Source organism: Pseudochaenichthys georgianus, chromosome 9 (genome assembly GCF_902827115.2).
Source record: "Pseudochaenichthys georgianus chromosome 9, fPseGeo1.2, whole genome shotgun sequence".
In the NCBI taxonomy this organism is placed as follows: Eukaryota; Metazoa; Chordata; class Actinopteri; order Perciformes; family Channichthyidae; genus Pseudochaenichthys; species Pseudochaenichthys georgianus.
Window position 1 is genome coordinate 6474199 of NC_047511.1, and position 21430 is coordinate 6495628.

Here is a 21430-nt window from a genome sequence, read left to right on the forward strand (position 1 = left end):
GTAGTGCTGTAGCCATGTTACAGGAAGTGCATCCTGTCTGTGGAACGGTTGTATTCTGTGTACTATTACATCACTTCACTATATCACTATATTGAGCCAAGAGGCGAACATCCTGTAGGCTTCCATGGAGCCTATGATTAGTCTACAGCCAGTTGAGATCAGCTTCGAGCTTCTTCTCTCTCATCATGAGTAAGAGGAATACGCCAGAGGAAGCTCACAACAAAATACATCTCTGATCTATTGAAAAAGACAGAGACTTTATTATTGTTTAACTTTTTAGTTCAATAAATGAACAAAGTTGTGATCCTCTCACCCTTTCCTCTTCAAAGCTGATGAGTCCTTCGTCATCGTCGCTCTCCAGCTCGGCGGGCGCCTCGCTGATCAGAGCGCTGAGCTCCGTGGGGGCCGGCCGAGACTTCAGCAGGTTGAGGATGCGCTGCAGGGGGGACTGTCCGGGCCCCGGGGGGGACACCTCCTGCTGATCCAGGTTGTCACTCTGCTTCTTGGCAAAGTTGACAAACACCTGAGCAGAAGAACAGAATAAAGGGCAGTTATTCCATGTGCTTCCCTCGTGGGATGTCCTGCATGAAGCTGATCCAGGTACAGTGCCTCACATTGTCCAGAGTGGTCTGACTCACGGAGTAGTCCTCGATGCCCAGCACCTCCACCACCTGCTCCATCTTACTGAACACCTGCGCCAGGGAGATCCGCTCAGACTTCAGCTGGTACTGGATCTTAGTGTGGTGACGCTCCTGCAAAGTGCACAACAGCTGGCAGTCTTCAATGAGTACACAAAGACCACTAACCTAACCCTCCTCCACACAATCTGAGAAGAAGCTGGAAATGTAAAATGTGAAATATCAAATGCGACAAAACCAAAGTAGAGTCACAGCCTTGGTCAGCTGGTACCCCCTGTGTCCAACATGTCAACACACGTTTTTATTCTATTGTCTTTTCTTGTGAAATTGTGATAGTAATAGGAGGATGGACAAACGTCTTTTGTTAGCGAACAGCGAACAGGGACTTCGTATCATTTCATCCCTGAGTCAGAATGATCTGAGCTCCTGACCCCCGCTGGCAGGCAGAGGGACTGGGTTTCATAACACTACCGTAATAATTCAATCATATTTGGAAGTTATACATTTCTTCAATAGAAACATTGTAACGTGAACATTTTTAACTTGTTTGTATAGAAGATAAAGCAGATCAGTGACACTAAATAGATTTCTGAAAGGAATTAGCATAAGTAAGTGTGGCAATCCGTTCAGCGCTGTATCTGCAGTCGGCATTGTGACGGAAACTTCTGAAGCAATGGAGACAGGACTCAGAGAGACACGCGGAGAGCAGGAACTTTCATGGCAAACACTGAGGGTTTATTTGGAGCTTCGGCCGGAGAATTCACAAGACATGTGCTGCAGCCACGAGGTGACACAGAAGTTGCCAAACCAATTCTGAAGATCTCTCCCCCAGACCCATGGACTTAGCTGGTTCTGAGAGAATAATCAACATGCTGCATAACAAGATGAAGCACTATAACCTCTCAGCTGACGCCAGCAGGCAGGAACAGGGAGTCAACACGCTGAGAGCACAGCCTGTGCGTAGTGAGGGCAAACTGATTAACTGGGTCAAGGCCTAGGACAATATTTCCCCAACAGGTAACATACAGAAAGTATATTCAAACCTTGGTCCTCCCTGTATAGATGAAGCACACACTATGAGTCAATTATTCATTGTTAAGGCACTGTAATGTGTGTTGTGTATACAGTGTCATTGTGTGTGTTGTTGTTTGTTTGATTTACAAAATAAAACCAACATTTTGAGATAAAAAAAGGCACCAACTTAGATTTGTTTCATTCAGAGGAATATGAGTTGATAGATTATCCTGGACTGGTATATGTCAAGGTTTAGTCAGGATTAAAGATTTGTAATGGCAGCACAAATGACTCCTGAGGCCTGTACGACGAAGCCGGTTCAACCTAACCTGGATATGTTTGAGTTAGCCGGTTGGCCTAATCCAAAACATACGTGCTCTCACTAAGCGGTCCTACGACGCGGGTTATCAAGTGGATCGCTCAAGCCAGCCGTGTCCTATCTAGTTAGGTGCGCGTTCACATGAAAGGGGTGGTATCTGGAGCATTCGACCAATCACAAACATGGACAAGCGCACTGACAGCGCAGCGTCATACTTCCTGAATGAAAAGTCAACTATAATATTAGACATATGAAGAAGTTAAATTAAACATCCAGGACTTAAACACTTGATCCAGGATCAAAGCCACAGAGCTGCACCTGCAAGGTGAATACAGCTGGGAACAGAACACGTGTTTGAATGCGTACATTAACAGGTTTATGATATCACCGCCCCGTCTAAAACACGATCTGACTTTCATTACATTTGTCTCGAGTGTTTCCTCAACTTAATGTGTTGCTTAAAATAATACTTCTGCATACAGTATGTGACACTGAGTGTTGCACGGCCAGATACGGCTCAGCTGACTCGGATAAGGAGATATGATACATTATGAAGTGATATGCCGCGGACTGTACTTAATGTACTCTGATCCGGTTACTTATGTTGTGGCCGATATTTAAGTAAGCTTTCTTAACGCTAATGTTATAATAGTCAGATTGCTCTGAAGATGGGAGGTGATATTCTATTCATGTTCACGTTCACACTAGGGCTGTACCCGAATATTCGACTATTGGAATATTCGTTCGTTGGCCAACTATTCGGGTTTCAATTTCATTATTCGGATATTCGTTTTTTTATTTTTTTTCAAAAAACGGCACGCTTCACCTCGCTTTACCTCCTGAATACAAAAGGCCGAAGACTTCAGCTGTGTGGGACCATTTTAAATTGGACGACGGTAAGAAGAAGGCAGTGTGCCAAATATGGGACAAGAAACTGGCCTACCACGGTGGCACAACAACTCTGAAAAGTCACCGGATGCTGTAAGTACTAGCCTAGCTTAGCTTAGCTGTTGTCAAGTTGCCATGATGAAGCTGCTTTATCCGCCATTTAAACAGTGATAAGTTACCATGGAGATCTAGCCCGCTAAAAAGAGAACCAGCGTCGTAGGACCGGAAACCCCGAGTTTTCCCTGAAGTTAGCCCGCTAAGTGAAAATCCTGCTTCGTAGTATACCCCCCTGTTGTCTGGTTTGACTGCTAACTGTTGTAGAAAGCAGCATTAAATATACATTTTCCACAATTTAAAGGTGGGGTAGGTAAGTTTCAGAAACCGGCTCGAGATACACTTTTTGTTATATTCCATGGAATGCTCTTAACATCCCGATAGCAATGAATATCTTAAAGACCCCGTGAAGTGTGTGCCTGTGCATGATCTGTTATGCTAATACATATAGTAATGACCAAAATTGTCCATTGAAACCCATATCAAAAGATGTTGGAATAGCAACTAATTTGATGAGTTTTGAATTTGCTGCCGTGAAATCCGCAGTTGACCTCCGCCTTCGTGGGCGTGGCTTGCGATCTACTGCGTGACGTCACGAGATGGTCGCCTCCGAAGTGTTTACATTCATCACAGTGTATTGTTTCTCTGTTTCAAAGTCGAATTTATCAAAGTTTTTGAGCGAGTATTTTACTGGAAAGTGTGTCGGAGTCGACTGGAAGTGATTGCCAATCGAGAAAATCTGACAATGGAGACGACAGTGAAGAAAAAGGGAGGAAAAAACACACGGGAAGCGATGCATTGCCGCTGGCTGTAGTAATGTCAAGTCTGCCGAAGTGGCGATGTTTCTGTTCCCAAAAGATGAAGGTGAGTCTGGCTGGTGTCATTGTTTCGTAGATTCGTTGATTGTTCATGACAAATAAAGGCCACTGGTCGATTCGAGAGAGAGAGAAAGAGAGACTGAGAGAGTTACAGGGTTGTTGTTAGCATCTAGTGCTAGCTCGGAGCTAACGGAGATTAGCTGTTTCAAGAGGGAGAGTCCTCTCCTGTTGGACTGAGAGAGATAATGTCAGCTCAGGGAGGTAAAGGACTCTGAGTGATTAGATTGTAAACTGTAGCCTAAGTTTTCTCAGTTGGTTTGGTCATCTATGTAAACAAATATTTCCATCTATGTTAGTTGTATCAAATAGGTTAAGAAATCCTTCCAATGTTTTTTGATTATTGAAATATATGTTTGATATGAGTGTTGAGAGCTGTATCCATAAATCTCTTAATGTTGCCCTCAAAGTGCACCAGATTGATGCCTTTAACTTCAATTTAAAGAAAAACATCTTCCCGGGTGAGGGTGTGAGGTCATCACAAATAAAACAGGTTCACATGGATAGGATACTAGATAAGTGTGCACACTCATTATGTACATTACACATTTTTCTTGGATTTGTTAATACTATAGTCCCTAATATATTTGTAGAAAGGCAGGAAATGGAATTAAATCGAGAAAAACTGTCAAAATCAATCATTTCTCTCACACTTCCAAAGTCTCCGCCATGTTTACAATCACAACTGGGCCCATCTTGTGACGTCACCGCCGCTATCGTCTGCAACTTCCGGTAGGCTCAGACGGCCGTTATTATTAAAAAATATTTTTTAATTTTTCATAATGAATTAATCAATAATTAAAATTATTTTAGCCATGAACAGGCACAATGATATGTAAGGAATGAAACTGCCATTTCATTTTGGCGCAAAAAAATGCACTTCACTGGCACTTTAAGTGCTTTGACAAAAAATCCATTAAAACATTTCATCTGTGGAAGCCGTAATACTGTAAAAAGTACAACCAATTGGATTGGATTGCCGCCCTGTCTGTCAGCCTTCCATCTCGTGCACGCACAAATGTATCTCGTGCCCTCATTGGGCGTGCATTGCAGCAGCACTTCAATGACTCGCCAGCAACAGGCGGCCACTTTCACCAGTCTGCTGACGTTATGTGCGCGTTCATGTGTGTTGGAGGAGGTGCTCTGTAAGGAAGTCTGAAGGAAGGGGCGGATTCTTTTCGGCTGCGTACTTTCAAATTTTAGTGCACTCAAGCCGGTTTCTGAAACTTACCTACCCCACCTTTAAGTAAAACAGCCCATTACCACAACATTTACACTGCTTTTTGGAATTCTACAATTTGGAAAATCTATTATTTTGAATTAGTAGAGACCTGCAATTGTATAGAGTTTTGGTTGTGTGGTATTTGAGCGTCCGCAATGTGCAAAATGCACTTGCCAAAGTAAAATCAAACAATTTTCCATTGAAGGTCTACGGATCTGGTTATTTTCCATGTTTTCATCAATAGTGCTTTACTAGTAAGGATTCTGCTCGCCACTTCCACACTTAGAAATCGGACTTCAGCGGCCAGAGCATTTACTTTGCATGGCAGAAGGATTCAAGTAAACAAGTAAGCAAGTAAGCATGGCTGGGCTGGCCATCTGGCATACTGGGCACTTTCCCGATGGGCTGACGTGCGTTTTGGGCCGACTAAAGTTAGTATTAATTTTTTTTTCTGACGGCCCGTTCAGGTATTTGTATTTCATTCAATTCAAAACCTTTATTTATCCAGGTGAAATCCCATTGAGATCAATGATCTCTTTTTCAAGGGAGACCTGTATACTTTTCAAAATCCTGCTTGTGTTCCCCTCCACGTTCAAATTTGTTTCTAATGATAACCGCAAGCCGTCATCGCCACAGAGGAGCACACAGCCTCTGTTCAAGTTCGGCCCTATGCGTGTGTGTGGCACGAGCGCATTTTGTGTGAGTGAGAGAGAGAGAGAGAGAGAGAGAGAGAGCGCACCAGTTACCGGGATTGTTGTTTTTAGCATCTGGTGCTAGCTCGGAGCTAAGGAGATGTTTCTACAACAAGGTGGAGGCGAGCTCTCTCCTGTCAGACTGAGTGAGGCAAAGGACTCTTTGAGGGTTTACATCTCTTCATTTTGCCATCAAAGTGCACCAGATTTAAACATTTAACTTCCAACATTAATGCATGCCCCTGGACCCCCTTACTGGATGTGAGGACCACCCCCTTACTGGATGTGAGGACCACCCCCTTACTGGATGTGAGGACCACCCCCTTACTGGATGTGAGGTCCACCCCCTTACTGGATGTGAGGTCCACCCCCTTACTGGATGTGAGGACCACCCCCTTACTGGATGTGAGGACCACCCCGAAATAAAACAGGTTCACAGGGTTAGGAATAGGATGCTAAATAGGTTTGCACACGTATTATATACAATAGAGTATGTCCATATGTTTCTCTTTCGGTAGTAGGTTGGTCTATTATTGGGAGTTCAAATTCATTATTTACATTTCATATTGTGTATTCTTTGGAGTCTTAAGATATATGACCATAAATAAAAGAAGGAAAAAAAGTGGAAATTGAATCTCACATTATTTTATTGTGAACATTTCCCACTGCTTAAAATGATTCTCTCCAGTGTTGGCAATGGGCCTGTGAGTGTGAGACCCTGCTAACAGCAGTGACTCTGCTGTACTTATCTTCTTGTGCATTTCATGAGTCAAATGTGGATTTCATTAAGCAATTCAGAAGGAAGGACAGCTTTTTCTTAGACATATTTTAGAACTATTCTTCCTGCCAGAATGTATCATTATGGCCAAGTTGTTATCACCATAGACCCTACATGTTTGTAGAAATGCAGGACATGGTATTACAAACAAGAACATTTTCCGAGGACCCCTAGACCCCGTGTTTTGTGTCCCGCCCACTTCTCAATCCAAAGTCACACATTTGTGTGTGTTGGTAGTTTTGTGTTCACTGATAGTAAGCATTTTCCTCTGGTCAGGAGCCGCTACTGTGTTTTGGTTTGATGGTTGTGGGCCGATCCGGGCCAAAATGCAAGGGCCAATTTTCTGTCCCAGTCCAGCTGCAAGTAAGTAGCGTCTGAAGCCGCCAGCGGCAACATTTGATGCTAGGAATTTGAATAAAAAGCCCATAATTTATTGAAAGTAGTGGTTGTTACCTTTTCTTACAAAGAACATAGCATGATACCATCCATGCTATCTGTGTGGCACTAAGAGGAAATAAACCAACTTCAGGACAAAACTAAAATTGAAGATTGGTAAATTTGACCTGAGGACAACAGAAAGGGTTAAGAGTGTTATCACGTATAACAGCTTTGTGCTGCGGCAGGAAACCATGGTGATAAGACTGACAGCTCTTGACGAGGCTCACAGCCTACCAATCCTCTCATGGTTTGTTTCCTTCTCATAGATGCTGATCTCCTGGAGTCTCTGCAGTAACGTACCTTCAGCACGGCCTCAGGGAAGTTCCTGTTAAAGAACCGCAGCACCTCCTTCACATTGGAGCTGCTCTTGGTCCTCACTGTGATCATGTAGCCATCCCCAAACCTGGACATAAAGACACGGTGGACATGAGACATCGTCCCATAGATCTGAGAGTTGTTATTAAAACACAGGAAGAAGGTGGAGCTTCTGACCTGTTCTTCAGATGTTGGATGCTGCCCAGGCACTTGAACCTGCCGTTAACCATGATGCCCAGCCGGGTGCACAGAGCCTCACACTCCTCCATGCTGCACAGAGCAGCAGACACACTCCGTTAGCTACAGTACGCTACAGTCTGGAAGCCCGATTGCTTTCCCCAAGAGATCCATAAACATCTTAATATGTTTCTCTCCTGTGTTTGTGAAATAATAAACAGCTGATTTATACAAAAGATATCATTTTATATACAGGCTGTAAACCTGTTTATCCTGACTGTACAGTTGGTCCTCTTAACACGGGGTCAATAAAGAGCTATGTGAGGAAAGGCAGATGGCACTTTGCTCTTGCTTCAATTAGTGATCCAAATCAATGTTCCCAGCAAACCTTTTATTCTCCACTTGTTTCGCACATGACACAATTAAAATAAAGCTTATTTTCTGTGTCTCAGTCATACACACTGGAGAGAAGAATTTCATTAGGAAATGGATCACCAGAACTGGTTTGTCCTAGCTTGCCTTGGATTGAAGTACTATTGTGAAAAGAGTGAAAGTATATGGCAACAGTACGAGCGGGATTCCACTGAATGGAAGGACTAAGACGTCTCACCTGTGTGATGTCAGCACAACAGAGCGTCCTGTCTTTATTATGTCCAGGATCAAATTCCAGAGGAATCTGCGGGCCTTCGGGTCCATGCCAGTGGTGGGCTCATCCTGGAAGCCCCCACAAAGTACAGCTTATTGGACAGTATACACTGTACTCTCATTATAGTTTCTGTTGCCCTTCTACCAGGTCCACATACACATTAAAGTATCATTCCACTCCCAATGTGTCACTCAAACAAGGCGCAGCATATAGAAACATCCATTCCAGCTTCTTACCAGGAAGATGAGTGAGGGGTATCCAATCAGAGCGATGGCAGTGGAAAGCTTGCGTTTATTACCTCCACTGTAAGTGCCGGCAGGCTTGTCTGCATACTTCGACAACTCCAGCTTCTCTAATGCCCACTGCACCACCTGGAGGAGAGAGAGGGTACTGTCAGTCTGCCAGGACCATTCATCTGCTGGGGGGGTAGAGCTGGGAGTGTGTGTGTGTGTGTGTTTGACTGACCCTCTCCTGGTCCTTCCAGGGAATGCCACGGAGGCGAGTGTAAAGTTCCAGATGTTCTCTAGCAGTCAGGTCATCAAACAGAGCGTCAAACTGCGGACAGTAGCCGATACTCTGCTGCACACACAACAGGTCCTTCAGGATACTACACACACACACACACACACACACACACACACACACACACACACACACACGCGCACACACGCACACGCACAGTTTACACAAAGCTTGATTTCAACAAAAATGAATTGCATTCCTAATTTGAATAAATAACCTTTAATGCTTGCTATCGTGCACCAGGCCGCAAACCTGTTCATTTGTTCTGTACGTTGTGAGTCTACTGTTTTCTCACCTCACTTTTGAACAGGCCTCAAGTGGACATTCAGGGAACTGCACTCTGTGGCACATCTACATCCTTAGCAGTGTGCATTCATCTGAGGCATGTTGTGGCAATTAGCAATACAAAGACACATTGCCCATTTGTCTAGTTCCTATGTTGCCCTCTATATGTGAACGCGCAGCAGCTGAGCGGAGTGTGGCTGAGACAAACGGAGTGTGTCCACATACGATAGGTCATAAACTATGTTGTTTAACTGATGTGTGTTGCTAATTGTTCTTCTTCTTTGTGATCGCAAGTAAAGAAAATAGAAAAGCACATGGACATTAAAAGTGATCATGTTCTGCCACTGACCTGTTTCCGTTAATGAAGGCCTCTCCTCCAGTGGTAGCCTCATCTCCTGTCAGCATCTTGAAGGTGGTGGTCTTCCCTGCTCCATTCACTCCCAGCAGTCCGAAGCACTCCCCCGGCCGGACGCCCAGACACAGCCGGTCCACAGCCAGGATATGACCCATCTTCCTGGATTTGTAAACCTGAGCACAGGGACAGACCGGTGTCTTAGTAAGCCAACGCTCCTGCACTATAAGTCGTGTATATTCCACAGATAACATGGTGTTTTACTGGCGGCTTAAATTAATTATTCCGTATTGGAAACAGGGGTGGCACTCATTTCTGGCAGTAAACATAAACAGCTGTTTGCTTCTAATAGTGATGTCATTATGTCCGTCAAGTAAACAAAGGAGTATTTTTAACGCTACAATGTTCGAGTGAAATATGTATTTGTGTGCACATTTCTGTAGAAACAAAACAGCTGCTTCTTGGAATGTTCTACATTTTGAGAGCTAAAGGATCCAACGTGTTTTTAAACGGAGCAGAAATAGAACTAGTCCCCCACTTCAAGTATCTTCAAGTCATAATGGACTCCAACTTGACTTTTAAGAAACATATTAAGAAAGTATCCAATACCCTTCAATTCAACTTGCAACATTTTAAACAAATGAGACCTTTCTTAACTGTCGATGCTGCAGAGTCACAAACCTGAACCCCACAGAACAGCTGTTCAAGAGAGAGCTATCCAGGTGTTTGACAGAAAGCCTCATTCATACCACCTCTGTAGCATCCTTGAGAAACACCATGTCTTGAGTTTTGACAATTTTAAGTCTTTTAAAAGTATGTGTTTTATTTATAAATGTTGACATGGACTGCCCCCCCCCTTAGGGGAATTCATCCACAGAAAACACCCTGGACGCTGCACTCGGTCAGAAACCAGAGGAGACTGTGAGGTCCACCGCAGACGGACCGCTTTTGGACAAAATGTCCTCTCCGTTAAAGGCAGCTCTTTGTGGAACAGCCTCCCAGCACAGGGGTATCTCCTCCTTCACTGTATGTGTCGTAGCTGCTACATTGTACTGCCGTGTGGTAAATGCTTGTATGCGGCTCATGCTCTTCCTGCATATTTATTGTAGCTGTGTATATACATGTCACGTTCTTATCTGTTGTATGTGACGGGACTACGGATGGAAATGAGCTCATAGCTAAAATCCGGCTCATTTCCACTTGTAAGCATTATTTTGTTTTAAAGTGTTCATCAATGTCCCGGTTCAAATAAACCATTAAATGAAAATGAACCTTTGTGAGGTTGTCGATCTTTAGCTTGTCATTGTCAGCGTCTCCTCGTAACACTCTCCGTCTCTCACAGGCCACGTCTACATCGTCATCATCTATTGGCTGGCAACTGACAGGCATCCTCCTGCGCGCGGGCACACACACACACACACACACACACACACACACACACACACACACACACACACACACACACACACACACACACACACACACACACACACACACACACACACACACACACACACACACACACACACACACACACACACACACACATTAAGTCTGAAGGAGTGACAGTGTAAATCCTGACATTCCCCACACTCGTAGAAACAAACAGGACTCACGGCGGCTTTCTGAGGAAGTTGTACTGGCAGAGGATGGTGATGAGGAAGCCAACAAAGCCTTCGATTGTCATGGCAACGAGCCCTCGCGTCACGATGTCCCACTCAAATGGAGACTTCATCTTGTCAAACTGGCCTGAAAGCACACCATTTATAACGATTGATATCTTCTTTACTTTTCTTTCAAAAACATTTGTCTGTTTGAAAAGTACCTTGTTGAGGCCAACTTAAGGTTTAAGCATTTCAATGTGTTACTGTCTAAAAGACATACTTATTTAATTGTTTGTTTCATTTAATATTTCTGCAAATAAAGTAGATTTAGCTAGTAAAGTTATTATTATATTATTTTCATAAAAGAAAATGATAGGCAACAAAAGATGAAATAACAATGATTCTAAATTCTAACATCATCCTGTTGCCCTTATCATGGTACATTCAAATGTTGTCTTTTATGTCCCTTGTATCACACAAACACATACAATAATTATTCTGACTTCTTCACAATCACATGAAATAATCACGAGAGAAACTAAAAACATTGCTTCTTTCTAGGCGTACCTATTTTAGCGTAGTATTCATTGATGTACTCATTGTAAGCCATCTCCATCAGGCCATGTCCCAGGTTGTAGTTGGGGAAGATCAGGAAACAGGACTTCAGGTAGCCGTTGATTCTTTTCAGATCCTACAGACGTGAAGATGGTGGAGAATGAACACAGAAGTGATGTGAAACTACGTCTGATAATACTGCACACCCAAAGCTGAGGGAACAATAGTCACACTGACCTTATCATGTTCAAAGAGCTGGAGCAGGAAGGTGGCAACAGTTGCAGTGATGCCTATGAAGAGGTTGATGACTATAAGGAACACGTAGGCTGTACTGGGCACCTCGAACCAGAAGGATGCTGGGTACATGATGGGAGTAATGGACCACCTGGAAGAAGAGACGACATATTGAAAGACAAAAACATGAAGACGCTTTAATTCACTTTAAATGAAGAGGACACCTCTTCATCTAAAACGCTAAGTCGGTGAGGAAGTGCCTTGAACCTGCGGTTTTTTGAATAATCAGAAATGGACTGCATTGGTTGCAAATAGAAGTCAGTACGTTCAGCGGTCTATGAGAAGATGACCCGAGCCTCACCTGATTTATTACCTCAATAAACCTTTTCTGTATTGGTTCATATTCTCAAAGGCCAGATTCAAGAAGTCTGAAACACAATTCTGGTCCCGTTCATAGTATACAAAGACAACAAAGCAGGGTATGCTTGAAGGGCCGGAATACCTTCTGATTTACATCTCGATTCCATGGCATTGCTGCGAGATGTTATTCATCAGTCAGTACTAATAAGGACACTCCAAGCACTCCACAAGTACATTAAAGCACAAGCCTGATTCGTGCTAACTAAAACTAGCATCCCAATACATTTCACAATTCTTCCTTTCTTACAAAGCTAGCTAGCTTGTGTTAGCACCCTCTCACTTTTGACCAGCTTCAACCTCTGTGATAAATATGGTCAACTTCACATTAGTTGAGTGACTATAATAAAACACTGTCTGCACTGGTGCAGTTTTTCCAGATCTTATATTCAGGGACTTTATTTGCTGTCAAATATCAGAATGAAAGTGTGCTCTGCAGTCACATTTCTTTTGAAGTTTCTACTTGAGAAACATAAGGAGAGATGTCTTGAATCTTCTTCTCCTTCTCTTTCTCTAATGTCTCGTCTTTAAACCACTTTTCCCCAAAGATCCATATCATGGAAGAATACAGTGACTCAGACCCAGGGCCTTATGGGTAACATGAACCGCTGCTGCAGACAGGACGATGTTGGAAACACACTGATTTTAGATCATGCACCGTGAAGGAAATAATTATTTGATCCCTAGCAGATTTAGTTTGTTACACTCTTACAAAGAAATTAATAGTCTATCATTTTAATGGTAGGTTTATTTTGACAGTGAGAATAAGAATATCAAAAAGAAAATCCAGAAATGGACATCATATAAAATATAAAAATTGTGGGAAATAAGTATTTGATCCGCTTGCAGAACATGTGTTAGTACTTGGTGGAGAAACCCTTGTTGGACACAGAGGTCAGACGCTTCTTGTAGCTGGTCTCCAGGTCTGTGAACATCTCAGGAAGGATGTTGGTCCACTCCTCTCTGAAGACCCTCTCCAAACCCTTCAGGTTTTGAGGCTGACGCTTGGCCTCTGGAAGCTTCAGCTCCCTCCACAGATTTTCTATGGCATTAAGGCCCGGAGACTGGCTAGGCCTCTTCTTTAGCAGCTCCTGTGTTGCCTTGGCCGTATGTTCAGGGTCATGGTCCTGCTGGAAGACCCCTCCACGACCCATGTTCAGTGTCCTGGCTGAGGGAAGGAGGCGATCGGCCAAGATTGTATGGTACATGGCCCCGTCCATCCTGTCCTCGATGCAGGGAAGTGGTCCTGTCCCCTTAGCAGAGAAACACCCCACAGCAGAATGTTTGCACCTCCATGCTGACCCCCGTCAGACGGATGGTGTTCTGGGGTTATCGTCAGCATCTCTCTTCCTCCAACACGGCGTGTCGAGTTGATGCCAAAGATGTCGATGTTGGTCTCATCTGATCACATCCTCTTCTCCCAAGCCTTCTCTGAGTCCTTCAGATGTTCATTGTCAAACTTCAGACGGTCCTCTCATGTTCCTCTTGAGCAGGGGGCCTTCAGGCGCTGCAGGGGTTGATCCATTATGGTGTAGTGTGATACCAATAGTTTCTTGGTGCCTGTGCTCCCAGCTGCCTTGAGATCAAAGTTCCTCCGTGTAGTTCTGATCCCTCACCTTTCTCCTGATCATCAAACCCCACGGGGCCAGATCTTGTGTGGAGCCCCAGCCCGAGGGCGACTGATGCTCATTTTGTGTTTCTTCCATTCCTGAATAATGGCACCAACAGCTGTCTCATTCTCGCCATTCAAAAATGGCAGCCCACTGCTCCTAACACAGGATGGGTCAAATGCAGAGAAACAATTTCCCCACGGGGATTAATAAAGTATATCAAAATAAAAAAATAAAAAAATCAAAGCTGCTTTCTGATGGCTCATGTAGCCAATCCCAGCCTTGTGCAGGGTTGCATTCAAATTGTCCAAAATCAGCTCCTATCATCTTTTCCTATCCACTATTCCTTGACCTCTGTGTGAAACATCACGCGGTTAAGGGATAGTGGATAGGAGAATTTAAAAGGACTTAGGAGAAGAGACTGCGGTGCTTTGCGAATCCGACTGCACTTCAACGTGTTTATGATGCGCCAGCGGACGTCATAAATGTGCGTCTGCTGTGGGGAAAACTACAGTTTTGTATACAGCGAACTACATGGATGTTTAATAAGAACGGCGGACTAAACCCATCTAGAGACTCTGCACCGTGCTCTGATGCTGCTGCTTTGCTTTATGAACGTGGGCAACAGAGAAACATATTCTTCAGGACCAAGGTTGGAATTTAAATAAAAAAGTAAAGTGAAACTTAAACTTATGTTCGCCACCCTCTCCCTCCGGTCCACACGTTAATATGTGTATTATAATGAATACATTTGTATTTGTTTTAAGATCTTTTCATACAATCATACGTATTGGGATTCATGTGGATATTAACGTTTTATTCCTTAACACCTATCACTGTGTTATCACCATTCAAACATGTATTAAAAGTTGAACAAAGCCCACACAGCTCAGTGAGATGTTGACTTTATTTGATCATTTCAGTAAAAAAGTAACGTTCATATTTCTCCTTTTGATTATTATAGTGATGAACGTTCAAAACAAAGCACTTTGGCAACTTACCACATACGTTGTAAATTACTTAATAAATACCGTAACTTTCATGATATTATTTCTCGGTCACGGTCGGTTGTTTCCGTGAACGTTGTGTCACGGTATATGTTGCGGCCGCAAGGCATTGTGGGACAGCATTTTCTCCTCTCCTTTCATCAAGGAAGGTCCAGTGGTTCCTAAGCTAAAGGAGGTTATAAAGGAAGTTTGAAACCTCCTTTCCTATCATCTAGACTAGAGAATTTGAACAGCTCTTATCATGGCTGCCACTGACGTACTTCCGTGTCATTTCACTCCGTTAGGAAGGTTCCTAAGCTAAATGGACTATTCGACCGCATCCCAGGTCTACAATCTGGTCCCTGAGGTCCTAAGACAGCTCTTTAGTCTTGCCCATGGTGGAGAGGTTGGAATCTGATTGATTGATTCTGTGGACAGGTGTCTTTTATACAGGTAACAAGTTGATATTAGGAGTACTTTCTTAAAGGAAGAGGATTTATGTAACCGGTCTGTGGGAGCCAAAATTCTTGTTGGTTGCAAGGGGATCAAATACTTATTTCCCAGTTAAATGCAAATTCATTTTGATCTCTTATATGATGTACATTTCTGGATATTCTTTTTGATATTCTGTCTCTTATTAGTCAAATAAAGCTACCATTACAATTATAGACTGTTGATTCCTTTATAAGTGGGTACACTTACAAAATCGGCAAGTGATCAAATACTTATTTCCTCCACTGTAAATTAAAACACTCAGAGTTGACAGTGATGTTCCAAGCGAGGTAAGCAAAAGGCCTTCATATATTTTACATCTATATAATAGTTGCTCTTCCAGAGTGTGGAGGAGACATTGGGAGAGGGGCCATTACACAAGGGGAGCTGGGCAGTTACCCTGGTCCAGGTCTAAGAGGAAATCCATCAGGACACTAACTGCTGTCTCATCAGGAGCAGATGTGGTTGGGAGTGCATACAGGACCATGGGGGCATACGCACTACTGAGCCCTATGATAAGTGGCCGTGATTGGATTGAAGTTAGTTGGAACAGCCTGTTGAATTTTTTTCACTTATAAACACTGATAAGTAAAGATGTGTGCACTCAAAGGTCTCACCCGTACAGAAGAAAGAGAGAGAGGACTGCAGGGAAGTTAGTTGGTGATGTGTAGGCCGGCAGGTCAAACACAAACAGAATAATCACACAACATGTTGCAGGCACCAGGTAGTTCAGCTGAGGAGAGGCAGACACACACTGAATTATTAAAAACACAAGAAAATCCACTGCCCTCAGTTACACATTATTCTTTGTACAGTATTGACCCCAGGGTTTTCTCACCATGTCCCATATGTAATTAGCCAGCCAGTAGATGACAGGGTCACACCCGCTGACAAACTGCAGGTGTTTGGCCTTTGTGGATTTCTCTGCAACAAGGAAGACCACAAAGCTGGCCGGTACAAAAGACATGGCCACAATAATGAAGATGGCAATCACCACATCTGTCCCCTGGAGCCTGGAGATACAGGGAGAGGAGAGAGGAGAGAGGAGAGAGGAGAGAGGAGAGAGGAGAGAGGAGAGAGAGGTGAGGAGCCTTTAGAAATTATTGTAAATGATAACCATCACAAGGCTATGTCTTTCCACCTTTATAACTCAGCCCAACATCCTCTCATGTTGGGTTTCCCCTGGCTAAAACGTCATAACCCCCACATAAATTGGCACTCTTGCAGGGTGGAGGGGTTGGGAAAGAAATGCTTAAATCACTGTTTAAAGCAAACAGTTGAGATGGACAGGGGAAGCAACACTGGGAATTGTAGGCCGCAAACAGACCAAAGGTTAGATCCTCCTGAATTACCTTCAGTCCCTTCCTGCTACCATGATCTAGGTGAGGCTTTTAGCAAATCCAAGGCTTTGGCTCTTCCTCCTCGCCGTCCATTGTGCTATTGACCTGATTGCTAGGGTTCCTATTACTAAAGGACCTGGGCATTAATATGATCAACTAAGTGAGGATTTAAGGTACTATATATCAGAGCTGGGGAACTTACAAGTAGTCTAAAGAGAGGCTGGCACTGGTTCGATTCATTGGGTGGTTTGTCAGTGTGAAGCCTGAAAAACACAAACAGATAACAGATAATAAGAACTGAACCAGGGGCTTGCCCAAAACATGTTATAACATGACTGTGAATTATTGGGAACTACGCTAGGGAGAAACATCCAAGTCTTTAAATAAGAAAACATTCTGTCCCGATGTTGTATCTTATGTAGTTACCATAGGCAGCAGGGTTGCCCTTGGATGCAGCCAGGTTTGCGCGCAGGATGGCATTGTTCAGGACGTTCAGGTATGTCGGCATGCTGTGGTAACCTTTGTTGTTGTAAAGAACCTGGAGAGAAGCGCTGTCAGAAGCTGTTTATAATGTATTTGAGATCTTCAATTCAGAGCCTTACCTGAGCTGATCTGCGAACTGCTATCTTGCGAACCATGGGAGGTATGTTTCTCCCAAAGGACGCTGGGATTGATTTCTGAATGTTCCCCACTGTTAATCCACCATATCTATTAAGAACAAAGTCCGTGTTGAAAACAAAACATTTCAAAAGTATATATATGTTTGTACACATATGTTTCACCTACGGTGTGTCACAAGAAATATGAATGATTGTTGGTCTTTTATTTTAAAATGTGTTATCTGACTGTATTTTGTCATTGTGTTTTTTAAATGTGTCATTCTATTGAATTTTCTTATGTGTGTTAAGCACTTTGAGATGCCTCCATGATTTTCTTTTATGAAAAATCTTAGAACTGTGGCTGGCCACAGAATACGCAATAAACCTCCAGAAATATGTCAGCAGCTGAGGACCAACTGTAGCTAACTGTCTTCAAGGTAAGTTGGACACATACACAATTGCATTTGAAAACAGATCACTGACTGAAACCTGGCAGCGTCTATCGTTTTTCCCACCCAGTTTAGATTTAACCACGCCTACTTCTGCATTACGCAAGCATCAACGCAACAGAGTGTCACGGCGTTGCCGCCAGCGTTACGTCACTGCCTCACGCCCTAGCCTTGTTATGAATGACACAAGGCTCAGGACCCAAACGCACAACACCAGAACCAGGTCAGGATTAGCAAAGTATTTTAATAAAAAGGCAAAAACGCTCACTTGGAGGATCAAACCTGAGAAACTATAAGATCAAAACGCTAAACAAAACATCTACTTGGACTATCAAAAAACGTAACAAAAGGAGTCTATCAAAATATACTTAACAAGGTCAAGAGGGATGGCTGGCAGACTTGGTTAGACAAGACGAACTGGCACAGGACAAGGGGAGACGCAGACTACACCAGTGATGCAAACACAGGTATGGTGTCCGAGTCAGGGGGTCCGAGGATGTGAGGACAGCGCGAGGACAGACAGACAGGCTGCTTTACTTCATAAAGGAAATGGCGGTCAATATTAACAACATAGGAGCTAAAACGCTTAATAATAATAACCTTCATTACGTGTTAGAGAAAGAACATAAGAACGTTTGACAAAGATGAGGCTGTTAAACGGGCAGCGGATCCGCTGTGTGTAGAAAGAGAGAGAGAGAGACGCTGAGCTGCACCATGATACGGAGCATAGAGAGAGAGAGCTGCTCGGCCTCGCCTCCTGTCCTCACAACTCTTATTAATCCCGGTACCGGACAATTGTTATTTGTTCTTATTCGGAACCGAGTTTTGCTTCCCAACCCTGCCACTGTGCTGCACCGTCTGCACCTGCACCGTCGTTCTTATTATAGATCCATGGTCCCGCCCCGCCCCCGTCTAACAGTACAGAAAGCGGCGAGATGCATTTCCTTAGGAATCGACAAGCAGAACCGAAACTAACATTTCTAAACGAACAATGGCGGACACGGACAATTTGCGAATGACTTCTGCCTTTTGTAAACTGAATGTATCAATAATTTGTCAATAAATGAGGGCGAAAAACGTCACTTGTCCACCGGACAAGTCAATTGAAAGATCTACTTGTCCGATATCGTAAATAACACGTCCCGGACGGTGGGACGTGTGCTTTTTCGCACACTGACAGTAAGTTACCTGTTTCTGCAGAACAACTCTGGCCATTCACATTGTGGATTCGTAATGGGAAAAGCAAGAGTGGCTCCGTTAAAACCAGCCACTATCCCTCGCATGGAGCTGACTGCCGCTACTATGGAAAGCCGAATAGACACCATGTTAAGAAGGGAGCTACAGATGGAACTATCAGATTCTGTATTTTGGACAGACAGCACTTCCGTACTCAAATACATCAACAACACCTCAAGGTTCAGAACTTTTGTGGCCAATAGAGTTTCGGAAATGGCCAAAGTATCAAATGCACTACAGTGGAGATATGTTAACACCATAGACAATCCAGCAGACATGGTTTCACGAGGTTCGACTGTCAAATATTTTCTGAAGAAAGAAATCTGGTTGTCCGGAACTCAGTTTTTACTTCGACCTCAAGAAGAGTGGCCCCAAAACCCTGATGGATTGAAAGTAATCTCACTAAAGGACTCTGAAGTCAGGAGCATAACCGTTAACACTACTCAGATCATGTCCGAGGAAATGGATCCTGTCAACCAATTAATCCATCACTTTTCCTCTTGGAATGGTTTGAAAAGGGCAGTAGCATGGATGCTCAGACTTAAAAGACTGCTTTTGAATCGCAGCAGAAAGAGAAACCAAACAAGTGTTGTTCTTCCTCAACTAATTACAGATAACATACATCAAAGAGGTCTATCACAAAAGGAGAGAGGGAATCTCGACAGACAAGAAAACAATGGTCTCACAGTTGAAGAACTGGCAAACGCTGAAATAGAGGCAACCTGTTTTTGCCAAAGAAAGAGGTATGCCGATGAAATCTCAAATCTGAGAAAAAGAATAAACGTCAAGAAAACCAGCCACCTTCATAAACTCAACCCCATCCTGGAAAATAATGTGTTACGGGTTGGTGGACGACTTAGCCGGGCAGCAATGCCGGAGGATATGAAACATCCCGTCATAGTGGCTAAAGACTTTCACATTGCCGATCTTATTCTGCGAAATGTTCATGAAGAAGTGGGTCATGGTGGTCGCAACTATATGTTATCCCGACTATGCCAACAATATTGTATTCCTGGAGCTACCGTAGCAATAAGAAGAACGTTGTCGAAATGCGTAGTCTGCCGGCGTATAAATGCTACTCCTGGACAACAACAGATGGCGGATTTGCCCCTGGATAGAGTCTCTCCTGATGAACCTCCATTCACATATGTTGGAGTTGAATATTTCGGACCCTTTGGAGAGAAGCGTGGAAGGAGCATTGTGAAACGTTATGGCGTCATTTTCACATGCTTCGCAATAAGAGCAATTCACCTTGAAATGGCATCATCTCTTGAAATGGCATCATCTCTTAACATCTCCTGCTTTATCCGACCATTTCTTAGTAACTTTTGAAGTACTATTACGAGACTACAAAGCATTAGTCAAAAGCTCTTGCAGCAGAGACCTATCTGTTTGTGCTATAGCCAAATTTAAGGAAGAGATTCCACCAATACTTAACTCGATAGCATGTCTGCATGTAAGGGAGGAAACTTATACAAAATGTACACCACCCCAAATTGATCATGTTGTTGATAGTGCTACAGATGCGCTGCGAATAAAATTAGACTCTGTTGCTCCTTTGAAAAATAAGAAAATAAAACAACATAGATTAGCTCCATGGCATAATGCTGAAACCCGCAAAATAAAGCAAAAGTCTAGACAACTTGAAAGGATATGGCGTTCCACTAAACTTGAAGAATCTCGTTTAATTTGGCATATTACTCTCAATGAATATAAGAAAGCACTGCGTAAAGCGAGAGCAGCCTACTACTCTTCATTAATAGATGAGAATAAGAATAATGCAAGATTTCTTTTCAGCACTGTAGCCAGGCTGACAGAGAGCCACAGCTTGATTGAGCCTTCTATTCCCATAGCACTCAGTAGTAATGATTTTGTGTGCTTTTTTAACGATAAAATTGTTACTCTTAGAAACAAAATTAATTACCTCTTGCCTTTGACGAGTATAGTGTTATCAACAACTCCCGGAAACGTAAGTTCTAATATTACACTAGATAGTAAACTAGAATGCTTTTCAGCCATAAACCTTGAACAATTAAATTCAATGATTCTCTCTTCTAACCCATCACGTGCATGTTAGACCCAATTCCAACTAAGCTGTTGAAGGAAGTTTTTCCATTAATTAGCACTTCTTTATTAAATATTATGAATATGTCTTTATTATCAGGCTATGTTCCACAATCATTCAAAGTAGCAGTGATAAAACCGCTTCTTAAAAAGCACAACCTCGATCCAGAGGTTTTAGCCAACTATAGACCTATTTCTAATCTTCCGTTCCTCTCAAAAATTCTTGAGAAAGCGGTCGCAAAAGAGTTGTGTGATTACTTAAAAAACAATGATTTATTTGAAGATTTTCAGTCTGGCTTTAGAACACATCATAGCACAGAGACAGCTCTGGTTAAAGTCACAAATGACATTCTAATAGCCTCAGACAAGGGACTTGTCTCTATTCTTGTTTTGCTCGATCTCAGTGCTGCATTTGATACTATCGACCATGATATCCTATTGCAAAGACTAGAGCACTTAGTTGGCATACAGGGAACTGCTTTAGGCTGGTTTAGGTCCTATCTATCTGAACGCTCTCAGTTTGTACGTGTTAACGATGAATCTTCCACGCAAACCAAAGTTAGCCATGGAGTGCCACAGGGCTCAGTGCTCGGACCTATTTTGTTTACATTATATATGCTTCCGTTAGG

The 21430-nt window shown here is 43.1% G+C and overlaps 1 protein-coding gene across 2 annotated transcripts in view; it reads right to left on the reverse strand.

Annotated features, from left to right (window-relative positions):
* The window catches only part of abca2 (ATP-binding cassette, sub-family A (ABC1), member 2), a 150443-nt gene that overhangs the window by 988 nt on the left and 128025 nt on the right, over positions 1 to 21430 (reverse strand). For both annotated transcript variants that reach the window (XM_034091098.1, XM_034091097.1), the window contains exons 33-49: positions 17056 to 17161; positions 16880 to 16991; positions 16656 to 16716; positions 15952 to 16126; positions 15731 to 15846; positions 11612 to 11759; positions 11387 to 11510; positions 10832 to 10964; positions 10488 to 10608; positions 9213 to 9391; positions 8522 to 8663; positions 8293 to 8427; positions 8021 to 8124; positions 7411 to 7503; positions 7219 to 7321; positions 615 to 752; positions 314 to 523 (exon numbers count right to left, since the gene is read on the reverse strand). In XM_034091098.1, coding sequence (XP_033946989.1) covers positions 314 to 523; positions 615 to 752; positions 7219 to 7321; positions 7411 to 7503; positions 8021 to 8124; positions 8293 to 8427; positions 8522 to 8663; positions 9213 to 9391; positions 10488 to 10608; positions 10832 to 10964; positions 11387 to 11510; positions 11612 to 11759; positions 15731 to 15846; positions 15952 to 16126; positions 16656 to 16716; positions 16880 to 16991; positions 17056 to 17161 — 2200 coding nt within the window. The remainder of the gene's footprint in view (positions 1 to 313; positions 524 to 614; positions 753 to 7218; positions 7322 to 7410; positions 7504 to 8020; positions 8125 to 8292; positions 8428 to 8521; positions 8664 to 9212; positions 9392 to 10487; positions 10609 to 10831; positions 10965 to 11386; positions 11511 to 11611; positions 11760 to 15730; positions 15847 to 15951; positions 16127 to 16655; positions 16717 to 16879; positions 16992 to 17055; positions 17162 to 21430) is intronic.